The 18,412-nt window shown below is 40.8% G+C and overlaps 1 protein-coding gene and 1 non-coding gene across 6 annotated transcripts in view; both read right to left on the bottom strand.

Annotated features, from left to right (window-relative positions):
• CFAP91 (cilia and flagella associated protein 91) overlaps positions 1 to 18,412 on the bottom strand; it is a 98,593-nt gene that overhangs the window by 10,977 nt on the left and 69,204 nt on the right. For 3 of the 5 annotated variants that reach the window (XM_004002950.6, XM_042231870.2, XM_042231876.2), the window contains 2 exons: positions 18,244 to 18,335; positions 7,493 to 7,645 (listed from right to left, as the gene is read on the bottom strand). In XM_004002950.6, the coding sequence (XP_004002999.1) occupies positions 7,494 to 7,645; positions 18,244 to 18,335 (244 nt within the window). In that variant the 3' untranslated portion in view covers position 7,493. Of the gene's footprint in view, positions 1 to 7,492; positions 7,676 to 7,923; positions 8,093 to 18,243; positions 18,336 to 18,412 lie in introns of those variants that run through there. The other 2 variants (XR_006056139.2, XM_027980259.3) reach the window with 2 other exon arrangements.
• Positions 7,249 to 7,371, bottom strand: LOC121817984 (small nucleolar RNA SNORA31). Its single transcript, XR_006058085.1, has one exon. It is a non-coding gene; the product is annotated as a small nucleolar RNA SNORA31 (small nucleolar RNA).

Below are 18,412 nucleotides of genomic sequence, written 5' to 3'. Positions count from 1 at the left end.
ATATGTAAATATATATATTTATAAACTTGCAAACATCTGGCAAATATGCATAAATTTGCAAATGTCTTCTCCCATTCAGTATGTGGCCTTTTCATTTTGTTGATCATTTCTTTAACTGATGGAAAGATTTTTAATTTGATGTGGTCCTATTTATTTTTGCTTTGGTTCCCTTGCGCCTCTCTCTCTCTTTATATGTGTATAATATGAAGGTCAGTGTCAAAGAGCATCCTGCTTATGTTTTCTTCTAGAAGTTTTATGGTTTCAGGTCTTATATTTATTTCTGTGCATGATGTGAGGAAGCAGTCCAGTTTCTTTTCCGTGCAGCTGTCTTGTTTCCCCAACACCGTTTATTGAAAAAGCTGCATTTTCCCCATTGTATATTCTTGCCTCTTTTGTTGTAGATTAATTGCCTATATAAGTGTAGATTTATGGGCTCTCTGTTCTTTCCCATTGATCTATTTGTCTGTTTTCATGCCAGTACTATACAGTTTTGATTACTGTAGCCCTGTAGTATAGTTTGAAATCAGGGTGAATTATATCTCCAGCTTTATTCTTCTCAAGATTGTTTTAGTTATTAGAAATTTATTTTCTCACAGTTCTGGAGGGCTGAAGTCCAAGATCAGGTGCCAGCATGATCAGTTTCTGGGGAGAACTCTCTTCATGGCTTGTAGATGGCTGCCTTCTTGCTGTGTCCCATCTAATTCTATCTCAGAGTCCTCATTTCCAAATGACATCATATAGGAGGTTAGGGCTTCAACATATGAATTTGGGGAGGACACAGTTCACTGTATTGCATTCCACCAAAGCCTCCCCAAATCATGTTCTTCTCACATGCAGGATACATTCGTTCCACCTCAACAGCCCCCAGAGTCTTAACTCATTCAGGCACCAATTCTAAGGTCTGAAATCCAAATTGTCATCTAAATCAGAAATGGGGGAGACTCAAAGGTATGATTCTTCCAGAGGCAATATACCTCTCCAGCTGTGAACCAGATACATTATGCACTTCCAAAATACAGCGGTGGGACAGGCATAGGAAAGATAGTCCCATTCCAAAAGGGAGAAATCAGAAGGAAGAAAGGACTAATGGGTCCCAAGCAAGTGCAAGGTTTAGCTAGACAAATTCTATTGGATCTTGAAGCTTGAGCTTAATTCCCTTTGGTGCAATGTCCTGCCTACTAGGTCCACTGGGATGGCAGCATTTCTCCATGGCTCTCGGAGTGGCCCGCCCCTCCAGCTCTGGTGTACCCCATCTTCATGGCCACTTCGGAGATCCAGGTGGGTGCCATGGGCAGTCCTGCCCTTCAGTTCTGGGCAGAGGCCATCTGACCTGTGGAAACTGGAACACTGGTTGACAAGCTCTGAATCACCTTTAGCATTAGTTTTCTCTCTTCTTAAATAATGGTGCACATTTGCAGCATAATGGCTCTATTGTATAATCCTGTCAAACCGGACAAGTCTGACAGCCTTCCTTCATTTCACAGCGTATCCATTCCTTCATTCCAAACCAGCAGTGTTCTTGCTCTTCTAATTCCATAGACTCTTTATTAGATAGCTGCTCAGCTATACCCTTAGAATTCTTTCTCAGAATGGACTTTCTCACTTTTTGAAATATGGCTAGGCTGAGAATTTTCCAAATCTACAAATCCTTGTCTTTTTGCTTAACCATTCCTTCTCCAGTTTATCTCTCTCCTTTCATATTTTACCATAAAAGCAGTCAGAAGGAACCAAGTTGCTCCTTCAACACTTTGCATAGACATCTTCTCAGCTAAATATCGTTTCATTGCTTAGAAGTTCTATCTTCCACAAAACACTAGAACACAGTTCAGCCAAGTTCTTTGCCACTTTATAACATGGATTGCCCTTCCTCCAGTTTCTAGTAACACATTCCACATTTCCATCTAAGACCTCGCCAGAACTGCCCTTAACATCCATATTCTCAGCATGCACCTCAAAAATCTTCCCATCTCTACACATTATCCAGTTCCAAAGTTGCTTCCACAGATTTAGGTATTATTACAGCAGCTTCACTTTTGGTACCGAAATCTGTCTTGGCTCGGACTGCCATAATGAAATACCATGCACTGGGTGATTTAAACAACAAAAATGTATTTTCTCACAATTCTGGAGGCTAGGAGTGTATAGCGGTAAGCATAGTTATTCTAAAGTCTGTGTCTAATAATTCCAATTTTAGATCCCTTTAGGTTTGTTTCTATTATCTGTGCTTTCTGCTACTTGCTCAAGCTGTCATGGACCTGTATATCCTTCATGTACCTGTATATCCTTGCTTGGAAATTATTCATGAAAAATTCTGAAAATAAATTCAGGTCTAGGATGATGCCAACTTTCTCCAAGGAGAATTTAAGTTTTGTTTCTGATAATTTCTTTGAGGCAACAGGAATCAAGGATCTTTTAAATTCATTTTGTGCAACTGAGGGTTCTGGGGATCATTCAGGTGATTAGAAGCTAAACTGTAGTCTATTCAAGGATGGTTACTTCTAATGGACACTTTCTACTAGGGCACAGCCTTGTGGAGTCCCAGCCTAAACAGAGGACGTTCACCAGGGTCTCAACCTTGACTCCAGTTTTTGTCCCTCTGGTCTTATAAAGCTTGTGGAAGCACTGCTCAGCTTTTCAGCCACCTATTATGAGAATAATTATTAATCTTATTAAATTTGCATGTAGAAATAGTGACTGCTCTAACATTAAGGCTGATTTACTATTTAAATTTATTTTATATTGGAGTATAGCTGCTTAACAATGTTGTGTACATTTCAGGTGTCCAGCAAAGTGACTGAGTTATACACACCTGTGTATCCTTTCTCAGATTCTTTTCCCACGTAGGTTTTTATGAGTACTGAGCAGATTCCCTGTGCTATACAATAGGTCTTAATTGGTTACCTATTTTAATACAGCTGTGTGTGTGTGTGTGTGTGTGTGTGTATGTCAGTCTCAAACTCCCAATTTATCCCTCCCCCACCACCATTCCTCACTGATAAGCATAATTTATTTTTTGATTGTTTGAGTTTTTTTATATTGAGCCTCATAAGCTGGTTATAAATTTTGGAAACTTACCCCTTTCTGGTCACAGTGCTTGCAAATATTTTCTCCCATTCTGTGGGTTGTCTTTTTGTTTTGTTTATGGTTTCCTTTGCTGTGCAAAAGCCTTTAATTCCCCGTTTATCCATTTTTGTTTTTATTTCCATTACTCTTCGAGATGGACTGAAAAAGTTATTGCTGTGATTTACGTCCGAGTATTCTGCCTGTGTCTTCCTCTGAGTTTTATAGTATCTGACCTTACATTTAGGTCTTTAGTGTATTCTGAATTTACTTTTGTGTATAGTGTTAAAGAATACTCTAATTTCATTTTTTACATGTAGCTATCCAGTTCAGTAAGCACCACTTACTGAAGAGACTGCTCTTTCTCCACTGTTATGTTCTTGCCTCCTTTGCTGTAGATTAACTGACCACAGGTGCAGGTTTATATCTGGGCTTTTTATCTAGTTCCATTGATCTATATTTCCTTTTTTTTTCTTGCCAGTACCATACTTTTCTTTCTCCTGCTACATTTTCTTTTTTCCTCAGGGAAAGGCATTTTATTTTAAATATAGCAATGTGTACATGTCAGTCTCAAACTCCTAATCTATCCCTCCCAGCCTTCCCCCCTGGTAACCATGCTTTTTTTCTCTAAGTCTGTGAGTCTATTTCTGTTTTGTGGATAAGTTTAGTTGTATCATTTTTAAAAGATTCCATGTGTAAGTGACAGCATGATAATCATGATAATGGCTGGCTGGCTTACTTCCCTTGATATGATAACCTCCAGGTCCACCTATGCTGCTGCAAGTGGCTTATTCACTCCTTTTTATGGCTGAGTAATATTCCACTGTATACATGCACCACATCTTTATCCATTCATCTGTTGATGGACGTCTAGGTTGCTTCCATGCCTTGATTACTGTAAACAGTGCTTTAATGAACATTGGTGAATGTATCCTTTTGAACCATGGTTTTTTCTGGATGTATGCCCAGGAGTGGAATTGCTGGATCACAGAGTAGTTCTCTGTTTAGGTTTTTAAGGAACTTCCACACTGTTTTCCATAGTGGCTGCACCAACTGACATTCCTACCGACAGTGCAGGAGGGTTCCCTTTTCTTCATACCCTCTCCAGCATTTACTGTTGTAGGCTCTTTCATGGTGGCCATTGTGATTAGTGTGAGGTGATGATCTCATTGTAGCTTTGATTTGTATTTTTCCAATAATTAGTAATGAGCACCTTTTCATGTGCCTCTTGGCCATTGGCCATCTATATATCTTCTTTGGAGAAATGTCTTTTTAGGCCTTCTTCCTTTTTTTTTTTTTTTTTTGATTGGGTTTGTGCTTTTGATACTGAGCTGCGTGAACTGTTTGTATATTTTGGAGGTTAATCCCTTGTCACTTACTTCATTTGCAAATATTTTCTTCCATTCTAAGGGATGTCTTTCTGCCTCATTTATGGTTTCCTTTGCTGTGTAAAAGCTTTTAATTAGGTTTCATTTGTTTATTTTTATTTTCATTACTCTAGGTGGTGGGTCAAAAAAGATCTTGTTGCAATTTATGCCAAAGAATATTCTTTGTTTCCTCTAAGAGTTTTATAGTGTCTGGCTTTACATTTAGAGCTTTCATCTCTTTTGAGTTTATTTTTGTGTATGGTGTTGAGTGTTCTAATTTCATCCTTTTACATGTAGCATGTCTGCTGATGGGTAGGGCTTTGTTCCTGACCTGTTGGCTATTTGGCCCAAGGCACCCAACACTGAAACCTACAGGCTGTGGGGTGGGGCCAGGTCTCAGTGAGAAAATGGCAACCTCTAGGAGGGTCACACCAATGAGCACTCCCCAGAACTACTGCTGCCCGCGTTCTTGTCCCCACACTGAGCCACAGTTGCTCCCCGCCTCTGCAGGAGACTTCCAGTACTAGCAGAGAAGTCTGGCCCAGTCTCTTAGAGGTTACCGCTTTCCCCTTGGGCCACATGAGACCATGAGTGCACCCTCCACACGCAGAGTTTGTTTTCCCTAGTCCTGTGGAATTTCTCTCATCAAATCTTGCTTGCTTTCAAAGCTAGGTTTTCGGGGGCTCCTCCTCCCACTGCCAGATCCCAAGGTAGGGAGCCTGACATGGAGCTCGGATCTTTCACTCATGTAGGAGAGCGTCTACGGTAAAATTATTTTCCAGTACTGGGTCGCCCACCTGGCATGGATGGGATTTGACTGTATTGTGCCCCTCCAGTCGTCTCACCGTGGCTGCTTTGTCTTTGGATGCAGGGTATCTTTTCTGATAGGTTCCGATTTTCTGCTGATGGGGTTTCAGCAGTTAGTTGTGATTTTGATGTTTCCATAAGAAGAGGTGAACTCATGTCCTACTCCACCATCCTGTCTCAGTGGTGTGTCTCGGCTCACTGTTATAATTTATATTATTGCCTTAAGTCAGCCCTCATCACCTCTCTGGAGAATTCCATGGACTATATAGTCCGTGGACTCGAGAAGAGTCGGACACGACTGAGCGACTTTCCCTTTCACCATCTCCTATCTTCCACCAGAAATCTGGGTCTTTATACGTCCACAGGATGCTGTGATATGCTGCCCAGATCACTGTTTCAAGACCAAAGCACTCAGTCCTTCATCCATCTGGAGCACTGGCTGGCAATGCCTTACAGCTGAGTTCTTCCCAGTGCATGCTCAGATTCTTTCCCTCACTCTCATACATCAACTGGATAGGGAGAGATCCAAGGGACCCAGCGGAGGAATTGCACTTCTAAGGCTGATTTTTAACACAGTAAGTTAGGCAAAATGCTTTGATTCTTGAATTTATACTATATAGCTATTATATAGATGTTACATTACATGTAAATATATGGCTTATATTTTCAGTGATTTCAGAGGTTATTTCATTATTAATGAATTTCCTTAAGGAAACCTCAATGAAAGAATAAGATTGTACAGTTAGTGGTAGGCTGCCAACACCCAAACCTCCTCAATGCCAGGTTCAGATTGCTCCCTAGGCCTTAGTGCCTTCCCTAACCAGATAGCACAGCCTCAAGGGTAAAATAGCAAACAGTGTGCCTCTTACCATGGAAGGCTTAAGGGAAAAGTTACAGGTAAAGGTTCATTCTGTACCCCTTCTCATAAAAATTTTACTCTGAAATTTTAGAGGGTAGCTCTGGTCTCCAGTAATCTGGTAAGGCGGTATATGTGTCAACTACGTCACTAAGCAACACTGGACTTCCCAGGTAGTGCTAGTAGTAAATAATCTGCCTGCTAATGCAGGAGACATAGGAGATGTGGGTTCGATCCCTGGGTCAGGAAAATCCCCCAGAAGAGGAAATGGCAACCCACTCCAGTATTCTTGCTTGGAAAATTCCATGGACAGAGAAACCTGGCAGGCTATGGTCCATGGGGCCACAAAGAGCTGGACACCACTGAGTGACTGAACACATGTAAGCAACATTACTAAAGGTAAAAATGACCCAATTAGTAACTAGCATCTGACAGGGAGGGATTTTAAATAAACTATTAATACCTAACAGGAAACTGTAACTTTGAGGTTTCCTGAGTGTGCCGACTTTTGCAACTAGGCAGATCCATTGGGGGGACCCTGAAAACTATGCCAATGGAATTATGAGAGAGAGTCGTCCCAGGGCATGTAAACCAAGGCAGCTTCTGCACCCATCCAACGCGAAGCTCTTTTCCTTGCATCTGAGCTTTGTAACCTGGGGACTAAAGGATTCTGATACATGGTCCTCTGTGTAGATTCAGCAAGAGCTCCCACAGGAAGAGAGACCCCCGATGCTGTGCTGTTGGAAGCTGTGGGGCCTTATGGCTTTCTGAGGAGATCGATACTCAAATCATACCAAACATGGCCTGTGTTCATCTTGTGAGTATGAATGTTAGGTGCACCTAAGACCCAGCCTTGTGGTTACTGTAGAGGGCATCAGGGCTCGAATTGGGCAGGCTGTGCCTCATGCCACGCTGAGCATCCAGCTCAGTGCGACAGGGGTACCTCATCTAACTCCATGAGAACAAGGCTTTTGTTTTAAATAACACAAACATGTTTTGTAGCTTTATTTGTGATAGAGTATAGTCATTTGCTAACAAAACCTACAAAAATAATTTTGAGTCCTGTTTTTTGGTCAAAACAGTCTAACTGCTGTCATATCAACTAACAGTCTCAATAGCAGATTCCATAACCGAGATGCAATGCACCAATATTTTCCCTGTTGTATTCCTGCATTCAGTCTGGGCTGCCACAGACAGAAAGCACAAGGGTATTTTTTTCTTGAATTTGTAGTGGAAACCTTGGCAGACAGGAACTGCTTCAGGCCTGTCAAACAGATGCATGAAATGCACCAATTTAAATGGGAGTGCTTCATTTTCCACATTATGATTGTTAGCGTACAGCACAGAGCTCAGTGATGCTGCTTGTCCTCCTGCTCCCTTCCAAAGGAAAAATCAAACTCACCTTAGGTATCTTGCTCATTTTCAGTTTCTCCCTCAAGTAGCTCAGTGTCTGATGTCCGCCATTGCTGAGCAAAATGCGTCTTGAGCATGTCCTCTGTGTGCCTGTGGATGATCTGATGGGCTGCCAGGATGTGCTTCCGCTGAGAGTTCCTTACTGTGCCGAAGGGACGGGAGACGTGTTACTCTGGACGTCAGAACAGATCATTCCCAAAGGTTTTCAAAAGAGTAGAGACAGAAATGATAACTTTGCAGGCCACATATTCTCTTGCTTAAAGCTAACTGGATTAAAGAAAATTTTCTGTGATTTTGGAAGGACACATTCCAAAGGTAATTCAACCTAAATCTCAATATTGCTGCTCACTCTCTGTTCAGTCCAGTCATGTTCCTCCCACTAGGTTGGCCTTCACTCCACGGCTGAGTGGCCTCCCTCACCTGGAATACCTGTACTCCAGATCCTGCCCTTCTGCAAAGCCCAGCCCAAGTCCAGCTCCTCCAGGAAGTCTTTGACTGAGGCAGCTCACATTTCTCATGACCACGCTTGAGTCTGTGCCAGTCTATTCAGTATTCAAGTGCTTCAGGGGAGTTTCATTTTGCTTTTCACCTAGATTATAAATGACCTAAAGGTAAAGATCTTGTCTCACGCTTCTCTTTGTGCTTCAGTCCCTAATATGAAGGGTACTTGTTGACTGATGAATTTGAGTTCATGGCTTTAGCAGTTGTTCTTAGTGTTACATTCTAAGAATATTTATTATCAAGGCTTAGTACATTAAGCATCCCATTTCCCTTTTGAAAAGTAGTAACCGTGATGATGATGGGGGTAGCAGTTAGCATTTGTCCTTACTTCGCGCCAGGTATGGTTTTAAATAGCTGGCATATAATTATTCATTTAAACTAATCACAACCCTAAAAGAGTATTATTACTATCCCCATTTTCGGATGAGGCAGCTGAGATTAGGTGATTTGCCTAAAGTCATACAGCTGCTACTGCTAAGTCACTTCAGTCGTGTCTGACTCTGTGTGACCCCATAGACGGCAGCCCACCAGGCTCCCCGTCCCTGGGATTCTCCAGGCAAGAACACTGGAGTGGGTTGCCATTTCCTTCTCCAATGCATGAAAGTGAAAAGTGAAAGTGAAGTTGCTCAGTCGTGTCCGACCCTTAGTGACCACATGGACTGCAGACCACCAGACTCCTCCGTCCATGGGATTTTCCAGGCAAGAGTACTGGAGTGGGGTGCCATCGCCTTCTCCGAAGTCATACAGCTAGTAAAGCACAATAAGTACCATGGCTTCTATGCTGTTCAGATGTCAGCTAGTTTATATAGGGTAAATCACATAGAAACTTAGAACACTTCACAGTAGTATGGTTGAAAGAATGGGGACTTTGGAGCCACATAGACCATGGTGCAATCTGCAAATTGTGTAACTTCTCTAAGCACTAATTTCCTTAACTAAAGTATGAGAACACATCTATAGAAGTTATAAGAAATTTAGATAAGGTATTTCTAAAAATGCTTAATACATTTTCTGGAACTTGGTATGCATTTAAACCTTGGTTGTTACTATTGTTTTCATCTATATACAGGTCTTCAAGGTCATTCCCATCTATCAAATTTTAGAAAAATAAGAGTTGGATTAGGAAGACTCTAAGCTCAACTCCTCTCATGGGCACAGCAAAATTACAGCTATTTACAGAGAAACTATGGATAAGAAAGGCCAGAATCTACCAGAAAAGACCTCTACAACTAAAGATAATATAGAACAAACCATGATAGATGGGTAGGATGGGCAGAGTTGTGTTATAGTCAAGAGCCGTACCCCTAGTAGGCGACCCTCAAACAGGAAAATTACTACAACTGCAGAGATTCACCAAAGGAGTGAGGAGTCTGAGCCCCATACTGGGCTCCACAGCACAGGGTACCAGCACTGGTAAGACAGTACTGGAACATTTGGCTTTGAAGACCAGCAGGGCTTGCTTTCTGCAGACCCTGTGAGCTGTGAGAAATAGACTCCACTCTTAAAGGACACACACAAGATCTTATACATTGTGCAATCTAGGGCAGAAGAAATACTCTGACAGGACCATGGGTCCGGCCCACCCGTTAATCTTGGAGAGTCTCCCGGGGTAGTAGAAGGCAACAGGACCTCACCCCTGGGGATAAAGACACTGGCAGGAACTACTTGGGGGAGCTTGCCCTACCACATGAATACTAGTGCTAGTGAGCACTATTTTGTAATCCTCCCTGTAACTTATTTGCCTTGGGACCTAGGCTATACCCATCAGCCTATAGGCACCAGTAATGGAATACCTCAGGCCAAGCAAGTAGGTGGGCAGAGACTAAGCACCACCTACCAGTGGGCAGGTTGCATTAGAACACCCTAAGCCCACAGCCACCCATGGACATAGTCTTGTCCACCAGAGGGCCCAGGACCTGGCCCTACACACCAGGACACAGGTAATATAGAACTGGGACCCCCAGGGCCTACTACAGCAAGAGACCTTGGATCCTGGCTCAACCCACTGGTAGGCTGGCACCAGTCCTGGACCCACTGGGTCCCAGCCACACCAACCAACAGGACACCACCAGCTCTGAGACACTTTGGGCCCCCCAGACAGCCTCCCCAGAATGTAGCCCCCATTCACCAGACACAGAATGAATAAATAAGGTCTTACTGTAAAGCATAAGGAATTATACTCACGATCCTGTGATAAGCCATAGCAGAAAAGAATGTAAAAAGAGGATGTATATATATGTATAACTGAATCACTTTGCTGTCCAGCAGAAATTAACACTGTAAATCAACTATACTTCAATTAAAAAAAAATAGGCAGACTAGCAACAAAAAAGGGAACTCTACAGAAGAATGGATGAACAGAGTGAGCAGTAAATGTTTTTAACCAAGAGTTAGAAAATATAAATAGCTAAACAGATGGAATTAACAGAAGATTAAGTAATACCGAGGAATAGATCAGTAAGCTGTAAGAGAGTAGTGGAAATTACTCAAGCTAAACAGAAAAAAAGAAATAAGGACAGTATAAAAGACCTCTGGGATATCACCACACACACTAACATTTACCTTACAGGAGTCCCAGAAAGAGAAGACAGAGGAAGTGGCAGAGAACATGCTTGAAGACATAATAGCTGAAGACTTCCCTAACCTGTGAAATGGATGAAACATGCAAGTCAAGGAAGCACAGAGAGAGCCCCAAACAGGGTCAACCCAAAGAGGACCACATCAAAACATACTGTAATTAAAATTGCAAAAATCAAAGATAGAGATTATTAAAAGCAGCAAGGGAAAAGAAACAAGTTATGTACTAGGGAACTCCCATAAGGCTATCAAGCTGACTTTGCAGCAGAAACTCTGCAGCCCAGAAAAGAGTGGCAAGATACAGTTAACATGATGAAAGGGAAAATCTACAACCAAGAATATTATACCTGGCAAGGCTTTCATTTGGATTTGATAGATCAAAAGTTTTCAGATAGGCAAAAGCTAAAAGGGTTCAGTACCACCAAAGCAGCTTTACAAGAAAGGTTAAAGGGACTTCTCTAAGTAAAAAAGAAAAGATCAAACTAGAAACATGAAAATCATGGGGTGGGGGGGAAACTCATTGGTAAAGGTAAACATATAGTTAAGGTAGCAAATCAACCACGTAGAAAGCTAGTAGGAAGGCTAAAAGAGAAAAGCACTAAAATCACCTATCGCCACAATAAGCAGCTAAGGGATACACAAAGCAATTAGACACAAAATATGAGAAAAACAGTAATTATGAAGGGAGCACAATAAAAATTCAGACTTGTTAAAATGCATTTGAAATTAAGAGATAAAGCACTTAATTATATATAGACAGAGTTGTCTACATCTATGTATAAACCTAATGGTACCCAAAACCCAAAAATCTACAATAGATACACACAGAGAAAGAAATCCAAATAACACAAAGAATAATCATTAAAAGGGAAGAGAAGGCAAGAATAAACAAAAGAATTACCAAAACAATCCCGAAACAATGAACAAAATGCTAATACCTACCTATCAACGTGTGTGTGCGCGCGCGCGTGCGTGCGTGCGTGCGTGTTGCTCAGTTGTGTCCAACTCTTTGTGACCCCATGGACTGTAGCTCACCAGGCTCCTCTGTCTCTGGAATTCTCCAGTCAAGAATATTGGAGTGGGTTGCCATTCCCTTCTCCAGGGGATCTTCCTTACCTATCAATAATTACTTTAAATGTAAATGAACTAAATGCTCCAATCAAAAGACACAGTGACTGAATGTATGCACAAAAGAACCATATAAATGCTGCCTATAAGAGACTCACTTGGGACTTCCCTGATAGTGCACTGGATAAGAATCTGTCTGCCAGTACAGGGGACTCGGGGTCGATCCTTGGTCTGGGAAGATTTCATATGCCTCGGAGAAACTAAGCCTGTGCACACAGCTACTATGCACACAGCTACTGGGCCTGCACGCTGCAACTACTGAAGCCCGCTTGCCTACAGCCTATGCTCCACCAGGAGAAGCCATCACAACAAGGGACCTGAGCACTGCAACAGAATAGCGCCGCCTTGTCGCAACCAGAGAAAAGCCCATACAAAGCAATGGAGACCCAGTGCAGTCGAAAATAAAAATAAATTAAAAAAAAAAAAAGATTCACCTGACATCAGAGGATAGAAAAAGGTGTTATATGCAGAAAGAAATCAACAGAAAAGCAGGGGTGAAATACTTATAAACAAATATTAAAACAAAGGTTGTTACAAGAGCCAAAGAAGGACATTATATAATAATCAAGGGAAGAAATAATTATAGATATACCCAACACAGGAGCACTTTAATTCATAAGGCAAATATTAACAGACATGAAGACAGAAGTCAACAGTAACACACAATACTAGGGCGTGTATGTGTGTGTGTAAGAATTTATTTTACAGCAAGACCTAGGATATGGGTCCCTCTGTCACAGGCAATGAAAAATGAAATTATTCAGAAATTTCTCTGCAGTGAATTACAAACAGCTTTCCTGCAAGAACAGTCTTCTCTTCATCTAGAAATTTCCATATTTATAGAAAACCCCAAAACATTTTAATCTTTGTTTGTTTGACTCCTTCCAGGTTTCCAATACTAGGCACTTTAATACCCCACTTACATCAATGAACAGGTCATCCACATATATAATTAATAAGGAAACACTGGCCTTAAATGACACACCAGACCAGATGAACTTACTAGATATGTATACAGAACATGTAATCCAAAAGCAGAAGAATATACATTCCTTCCAAGTGCACAGGAACATTCCCCAGAATAAATTACATGCTAGGCCACAAGATGCCTATTGTCAAATTCAGACTTAAATTGAAGAAAGTAGGGAAAACCACTAGACCATTCAGGTATGACCTAAATAAAATCCCATATGACTATACAGTGGAAGTGAGAAATAGATTCAAGGGATTAGAACTAAGAGTGCCTGAAGAACTATGGATGGAGATTCATAACATTGTATAGGAGACAGGGATTAAGACCACGCTCAAGAAAATGAAATGCAAAAAAGCAAAATGGTTGTCTGAGGAGGCCTTACAAATAGCTGAGAAAAGAAGAGAAGCTAAAGGCAAAGGAGAAAAGGAAAGATATATCCATTTGAATGCAGAGTCCCAAAAGGATAGCAAGGAGAGATAAGAAAGTCTTCTTCAGTGATCAGTGCAAAGATATAGAGGAAAACAATAGAATGGGAAAGACTAGAGATCTCTTCAAGAAAATTCGACATACCAAGGGAACATTTCAGGCAAAGATGGGCACAATAAAGGACAGAAACGGTATGGACTTAACAGAAGCAGAAGATATTAAGAAGTGGTGGCAAGAACACACAGAAGAACTGTACAAAAACATCTTCATGACCCAGATAATCATGATGGTATGATCACTCACCTAGAGCCAGACATCCTGGAATGTGAAGTCAGGTGGGCCTTACGAAGCATCACTATGAACAAAGTTAGTGGAGGTGATGGAATTTCAGTTGAGCTGTTTCAAATCCTAAAAGATGATGCTGTGAAAGTGCTGCACTCAATATGCCAGCAAATTTGGAAAACTCAGCAGTGGGCACAGGACTGGAAAAGGTCAGTTTTCATTCCAATCCCAAAGAAAGGCAATGCCAAAGAATGCTCAAACTACCGCAAAATTGCACTCATCTCACATGCTAGCAAAGTCATGCTCAAAATTCTCCAAGCCAGGCTTCAATAGTACGTGAACCATGAAGTTCCAGATGTTCAAGCTGGTTTTAGAAAAGGCAGAGGAACCTGAGATCAAACTGCCAACATCTGCTGGATCATCGAAGAAATAACAGAGTTCCAGAAAAAAACATCTATTTCTGCTTTATTGACTATGCCAAAGCCTTTGACTATGTGGATCACAACAAACTGTGGAAAATTCCTCAAAAGATGGGAATACCAGACTACCTGGCCTGCCTCTTGAGAAATCTGTATGCACGTCAGGAAGCAACAGTTAGAACTGGACATGGAACAACAGATTGTTTCCAAGTCAGGAAAGGAGTACATCAAGGCTGTATATTGCCACCCTGCTTATTTAATTTATATGCAGAGTACATCATGAGAAACACTGGGCTGGATAAGGCACAAGCTGGAATCAAGATTGCCGGAAGAAATATCAATAACCTCATATATGCAGATGACACCACCCTTATGGCAGAAAGCGAAGAAGAACAAAAGAGCCTCCTGATGAAATTGAAAGAGGAGAGAGAAAAAGTTGGCTTAAAACTCAGCATTCAGAATACTAAGATCATGGCATCTGGTCCCATCATTTCATGGCAAATAGATGGGGAAACAGTGACAGACTTTATTTTGGGGGGCTCCAAAATCAATGTAGATGGTGACTGCAGCCATGAAATTAAAAGACGCTAACTCCTTGGAAGAAAAGTTATGACCAACCTAGACAGCATATTAAAAAGCAGAGACATTACTTTGCCAGCAAGTCTGTCTAGTCAAAGCTATGGTTTTTCCAGTAGTTGTGTATGGGCATGAGAGTTGGACTATAAAGAAAGTTGAGCACTGAAAAATTGATGCTTTTGAACCATGATGTTGGAGAAGACTCTTAAGAGTCTCTTGGACTGCAAGGAGATCCAACCAGTCCATCCTAAAGGAAATCAGTCCTGAATATTCATTGGAAGGACTGATGCTGAAGCTAAAACTCCAATACTTTGGCCACCTGATGCAAAGAACTGACTTATTTCAAAAGACCCTGATGCTGGGAAAGATTGAAAGTGGGAGAAGGGGACGACAGGATGAGATGGTTGGATGGCATCACCGACTCAATGGACATGAGTTTGAGTAAACTCGGGGAATTGGTGATGGACAGGGAGGCCTGGCGTGCTGCAGTCATGGGGTTGCAAAGAGTCAGACATGACTGAGCGACTGAACTGAACTGAGGCCACAAGACGTCTCAATAAATTTAATAAAACTTAAATCTCACATCTTTTATAAGTACAACTCTGAAACTAAAAGCCAACTATGAGAAAATACTAAAAACATGCAGAGGCCAAACAATATGCCACTAACAACCAATGGATCACTAAAGAAATCAAAGAAGAAATTTAAAAAATACATGGAGACATATGAAGTAAAACATGCAACGATCCAAATCTCTGGGATGTCGCAAAAGCAGCTCATAAAAGTTCAAAGTGATACAAGCCTACCTCAGGAAAGAAATATCTCAAACCAAGAACCTGATCGTACACCAAGCAACTAACAGAAGTCAGCAGAAGAAAAGAAATCAAAGATCAGAGAAGAAATAATTGAAAGGTAGCCTATTTCTTATGCAGTAGAAAAGATCAATGAAAATAAGAGCTCTTGCTTTGAGAAGATAAAATTGATAAATCCTTCGTGAAATTCAAGAAAAAAAGAGGGACCAAATAAATAAAATCAGAAATGAAAAGGAGAAGCTATAACCAACACCACAGAAATAAGAGAACAATATGAACAACTGTATGCCAATAAAATAAAGAACCAAGAAGTAATGGACAGATTACTAGTAATGTAGAATCTCACAAGGCTAAAACAGGGAACATAGAAAGTATAAAAGAGCAAGTACCACTACTGAAATTGAATAAGTAATAAAAGAACATTCCCAACAAACAAAAGTCTGGACCAGATGGCTTCACAGGTAAATACCTACTCTCAAACTTTTCAAAAAACTGCTGCGGGAGGAATGCTTCTTAACCACCTCATCTTCTGCTTCCCCTTCTCCTCCTGCCGTCAGTCCTTCCCAGGATCAGGGTCTTTTCCAATGAGCTGGCTCCTCACATTATTTACAATAGACAGGATATGGAAGCAACTTACAAGTCCATCAACAGGTGAAAGCATAAAAAGACATGGGTGTGTGTGTGTTTACACACATATATAATGGAATACTGCTGCTGCTGCTGCTGCTGCTGCAAAGTCGCTTCAGTCGTGTCCGACTCTGCGACTCTGGAGTGGGTTGCCACCTCCTTCTCCAATGCATGAAAGTGAAAAGTGAGAGTGAAGCCGCATGGAATACTACAGAACCATATACAGAAAACAAGCTTGCCATTTGCAACAACATGGATTGATGTGGACGGTACTGTGCTCCGTGAAATAAATCAGACAGACAAATACTGCAGTTATCACTTACATGTGGAATCTCAAAAAATCAAACAAATGAATTTAACAAAACAGATCCCCAGATACAGAGAAAAAGCAAGTGGTTACCAGTGAGGAAAGGGAAGCTGGGAGGGGCAAGATGGGGATAAGGGATTAAGAGATACAAACCACCATGTATAAAGTAAGTAAGCTACAAGGATATATTGCACAGCACAGGGAATATAGCCAATATATTATCATAACTTTAAACAATGTAATCTATGAAAATTTTAAATCATTGTTGTACAGCTGAAACGAGTAAGTCAACTAGACCTCAATAAATTTTTTTTAATGCATCCAAATAAATCAATAATGAGATATCTCAAACGGTCTGTATGTGATAGTTCTTAATTTGGGGTATAGAGTATTTATAACGCATGGACACCTTACTTGGAAAGAGAAAGAAATATAATGTGTACTCCCCATCCAGATGGCTTTCTTCATTTGGGCTACATCCATATAAAGGGAAGAGGTTAGGTTTGCTCAGTTTGCCTACAGATGACTTCCACTGATCTCTATAGATCAAGACTCCTTCAGCTCCTTCCTCTCAGAGTCAGGAGAAGCTGGGCGAGAGGGTCATAAACCAGTAACTGTTAAACACAGGATTTCTCCTCTTCTTCAGGTGAACTGATATGAAACAGGCTGGCCTCACTTTGCACTGAGGAGGAGAAAGGAGTTACTTATTTTCTTAAGGATCTAGAAAACATAAGATCCCTTTTATAATAAAAAGTGATACAGGGATACTTATTATTTGATCTGAAAATTGAAGTTCTTTCGGTAGAGGCATTATCATACATTGTTGATGGGGATATGAATTGAAGTTTTTTTTGTTGGGGGCAGTTTGGTTGTATCTATCAAAATGTAAAACACACACACTGTATTTCCAGCATTGTACTACTAGGAGTTTACTCTCAGACGAATGACCAGGGTGTTCACAGCTTTTTATAGGAAAACACACAGGAATAAACTAAGTGCTTACTGCTGGGGGTAGTGGTTTAAAAACTACGGTACAATCGTGTAATGGGAAAACAGGGTATTTCTTTGTTCTCTTCTAATGCATTAGAACTCTACCATTCCTTACTCCCTAGTTACATGATCTGAAATATTACATTTCTCTCAAACTCATCTAGAATTCTCTTGCAAACTCTTGAAACCTCCCAGGCTCGTATTTCACTTAATATTGATCTACTGGTCGCCCCCCTCCCTCTGGGCTCAGGACTATCACTAGTACCCTGAAAGCTCTGGAAGAACATTGTTTCTTTAAAACCCCTTTTTTTTCCTTCTCCTCCTCTACTGAATAAAAGCAGCAATCTTTAAAAACATGCCACTTTTGGCAAATGATAAGTGAGGCTACTTCTACTGAGATGAGCTCTGGCAGGAACAAAAGATATTGTGACTCAGCAGAGCTGCAGAATAGCGTTAGGTCTGTCAGGCTTCCTGCTTTTCAGCACCTGACTTGCACATGCCCTGCCTCCAAAAGGCGGCCACAGTTGGAAAACCCTGCATACTCTCAACATTTGTTTCACGTTGAAAAAAATCAAATCACAAAACACAAGCTGATGGTTACCAAAGAGGAACGAGATGGGGGAGGGATAAATTAGGAATATGGGATTAACATATACACACAAGTATATATAAAATAAACAAAGATTCGCTGTATAGCACAGGGAACTATATTCAATATCTTGTTAACCTATAGTGGAAAAGAATCAGAAGATTTGTGTGTGTATATATACATATATAAATAACAATGATTTTGCTATATACCTGAAACTAACATAATACTGTGAATCAACTATTTCAATCAAAAACAAAAACCCCAAAATACACCTCTTCTGAGAACTGTATCTTAAGGTTTGGTTTGAATTTAATGCTTCATCAAACTTATTAGAACTGCACGCATCCATACTGGAGGAGATTATATTTTGCCACTGGACAGCATCAAGGGAACTTGACAAACTTTGAAGATAACTCTGATTCCTCTTCAGAATTTCCCCCATACCTCTGCTCAGTTTTAAATCTCTGTAATATTGAAAATAGCTTCTATCTTTAAAAAGATTATCAAATGAAGCATTTATGTTGACTTACCCTTTTCTTTGACAAAGTCCTTTTGCACCTGTGGGATTAGGAAACTGTAAACCAGCTCGGCCACAATCTCCTCTGACTGAAGCTGAGTGCGACTGAAAAATAAGAACATATTAAAAGCGTTTCCTTTGCTGCCTTGCTTGAGCTGCCGATTGACACTTGGATCCTACTC

This window comes from Ovis aries, chromosome 1 (assembly GCF_016772045.2).
Source record: "Ovis aries strain OAR_USU_Benz2616 breed Rambouillet chromosome 1, ARS-UI_Ramb_v3.0, whole genome shotgun sequence".
NCBI classification, from domain to species: domain Eukaryota; kingdom Metazoa; phylum Chordata; class Mammalia; order Artiodactyla; family Bovidae; genus Ovis; species Ovis aries.
This window is presented reverse-complemented; position numbering and strand designations above follow the sequence as displayed.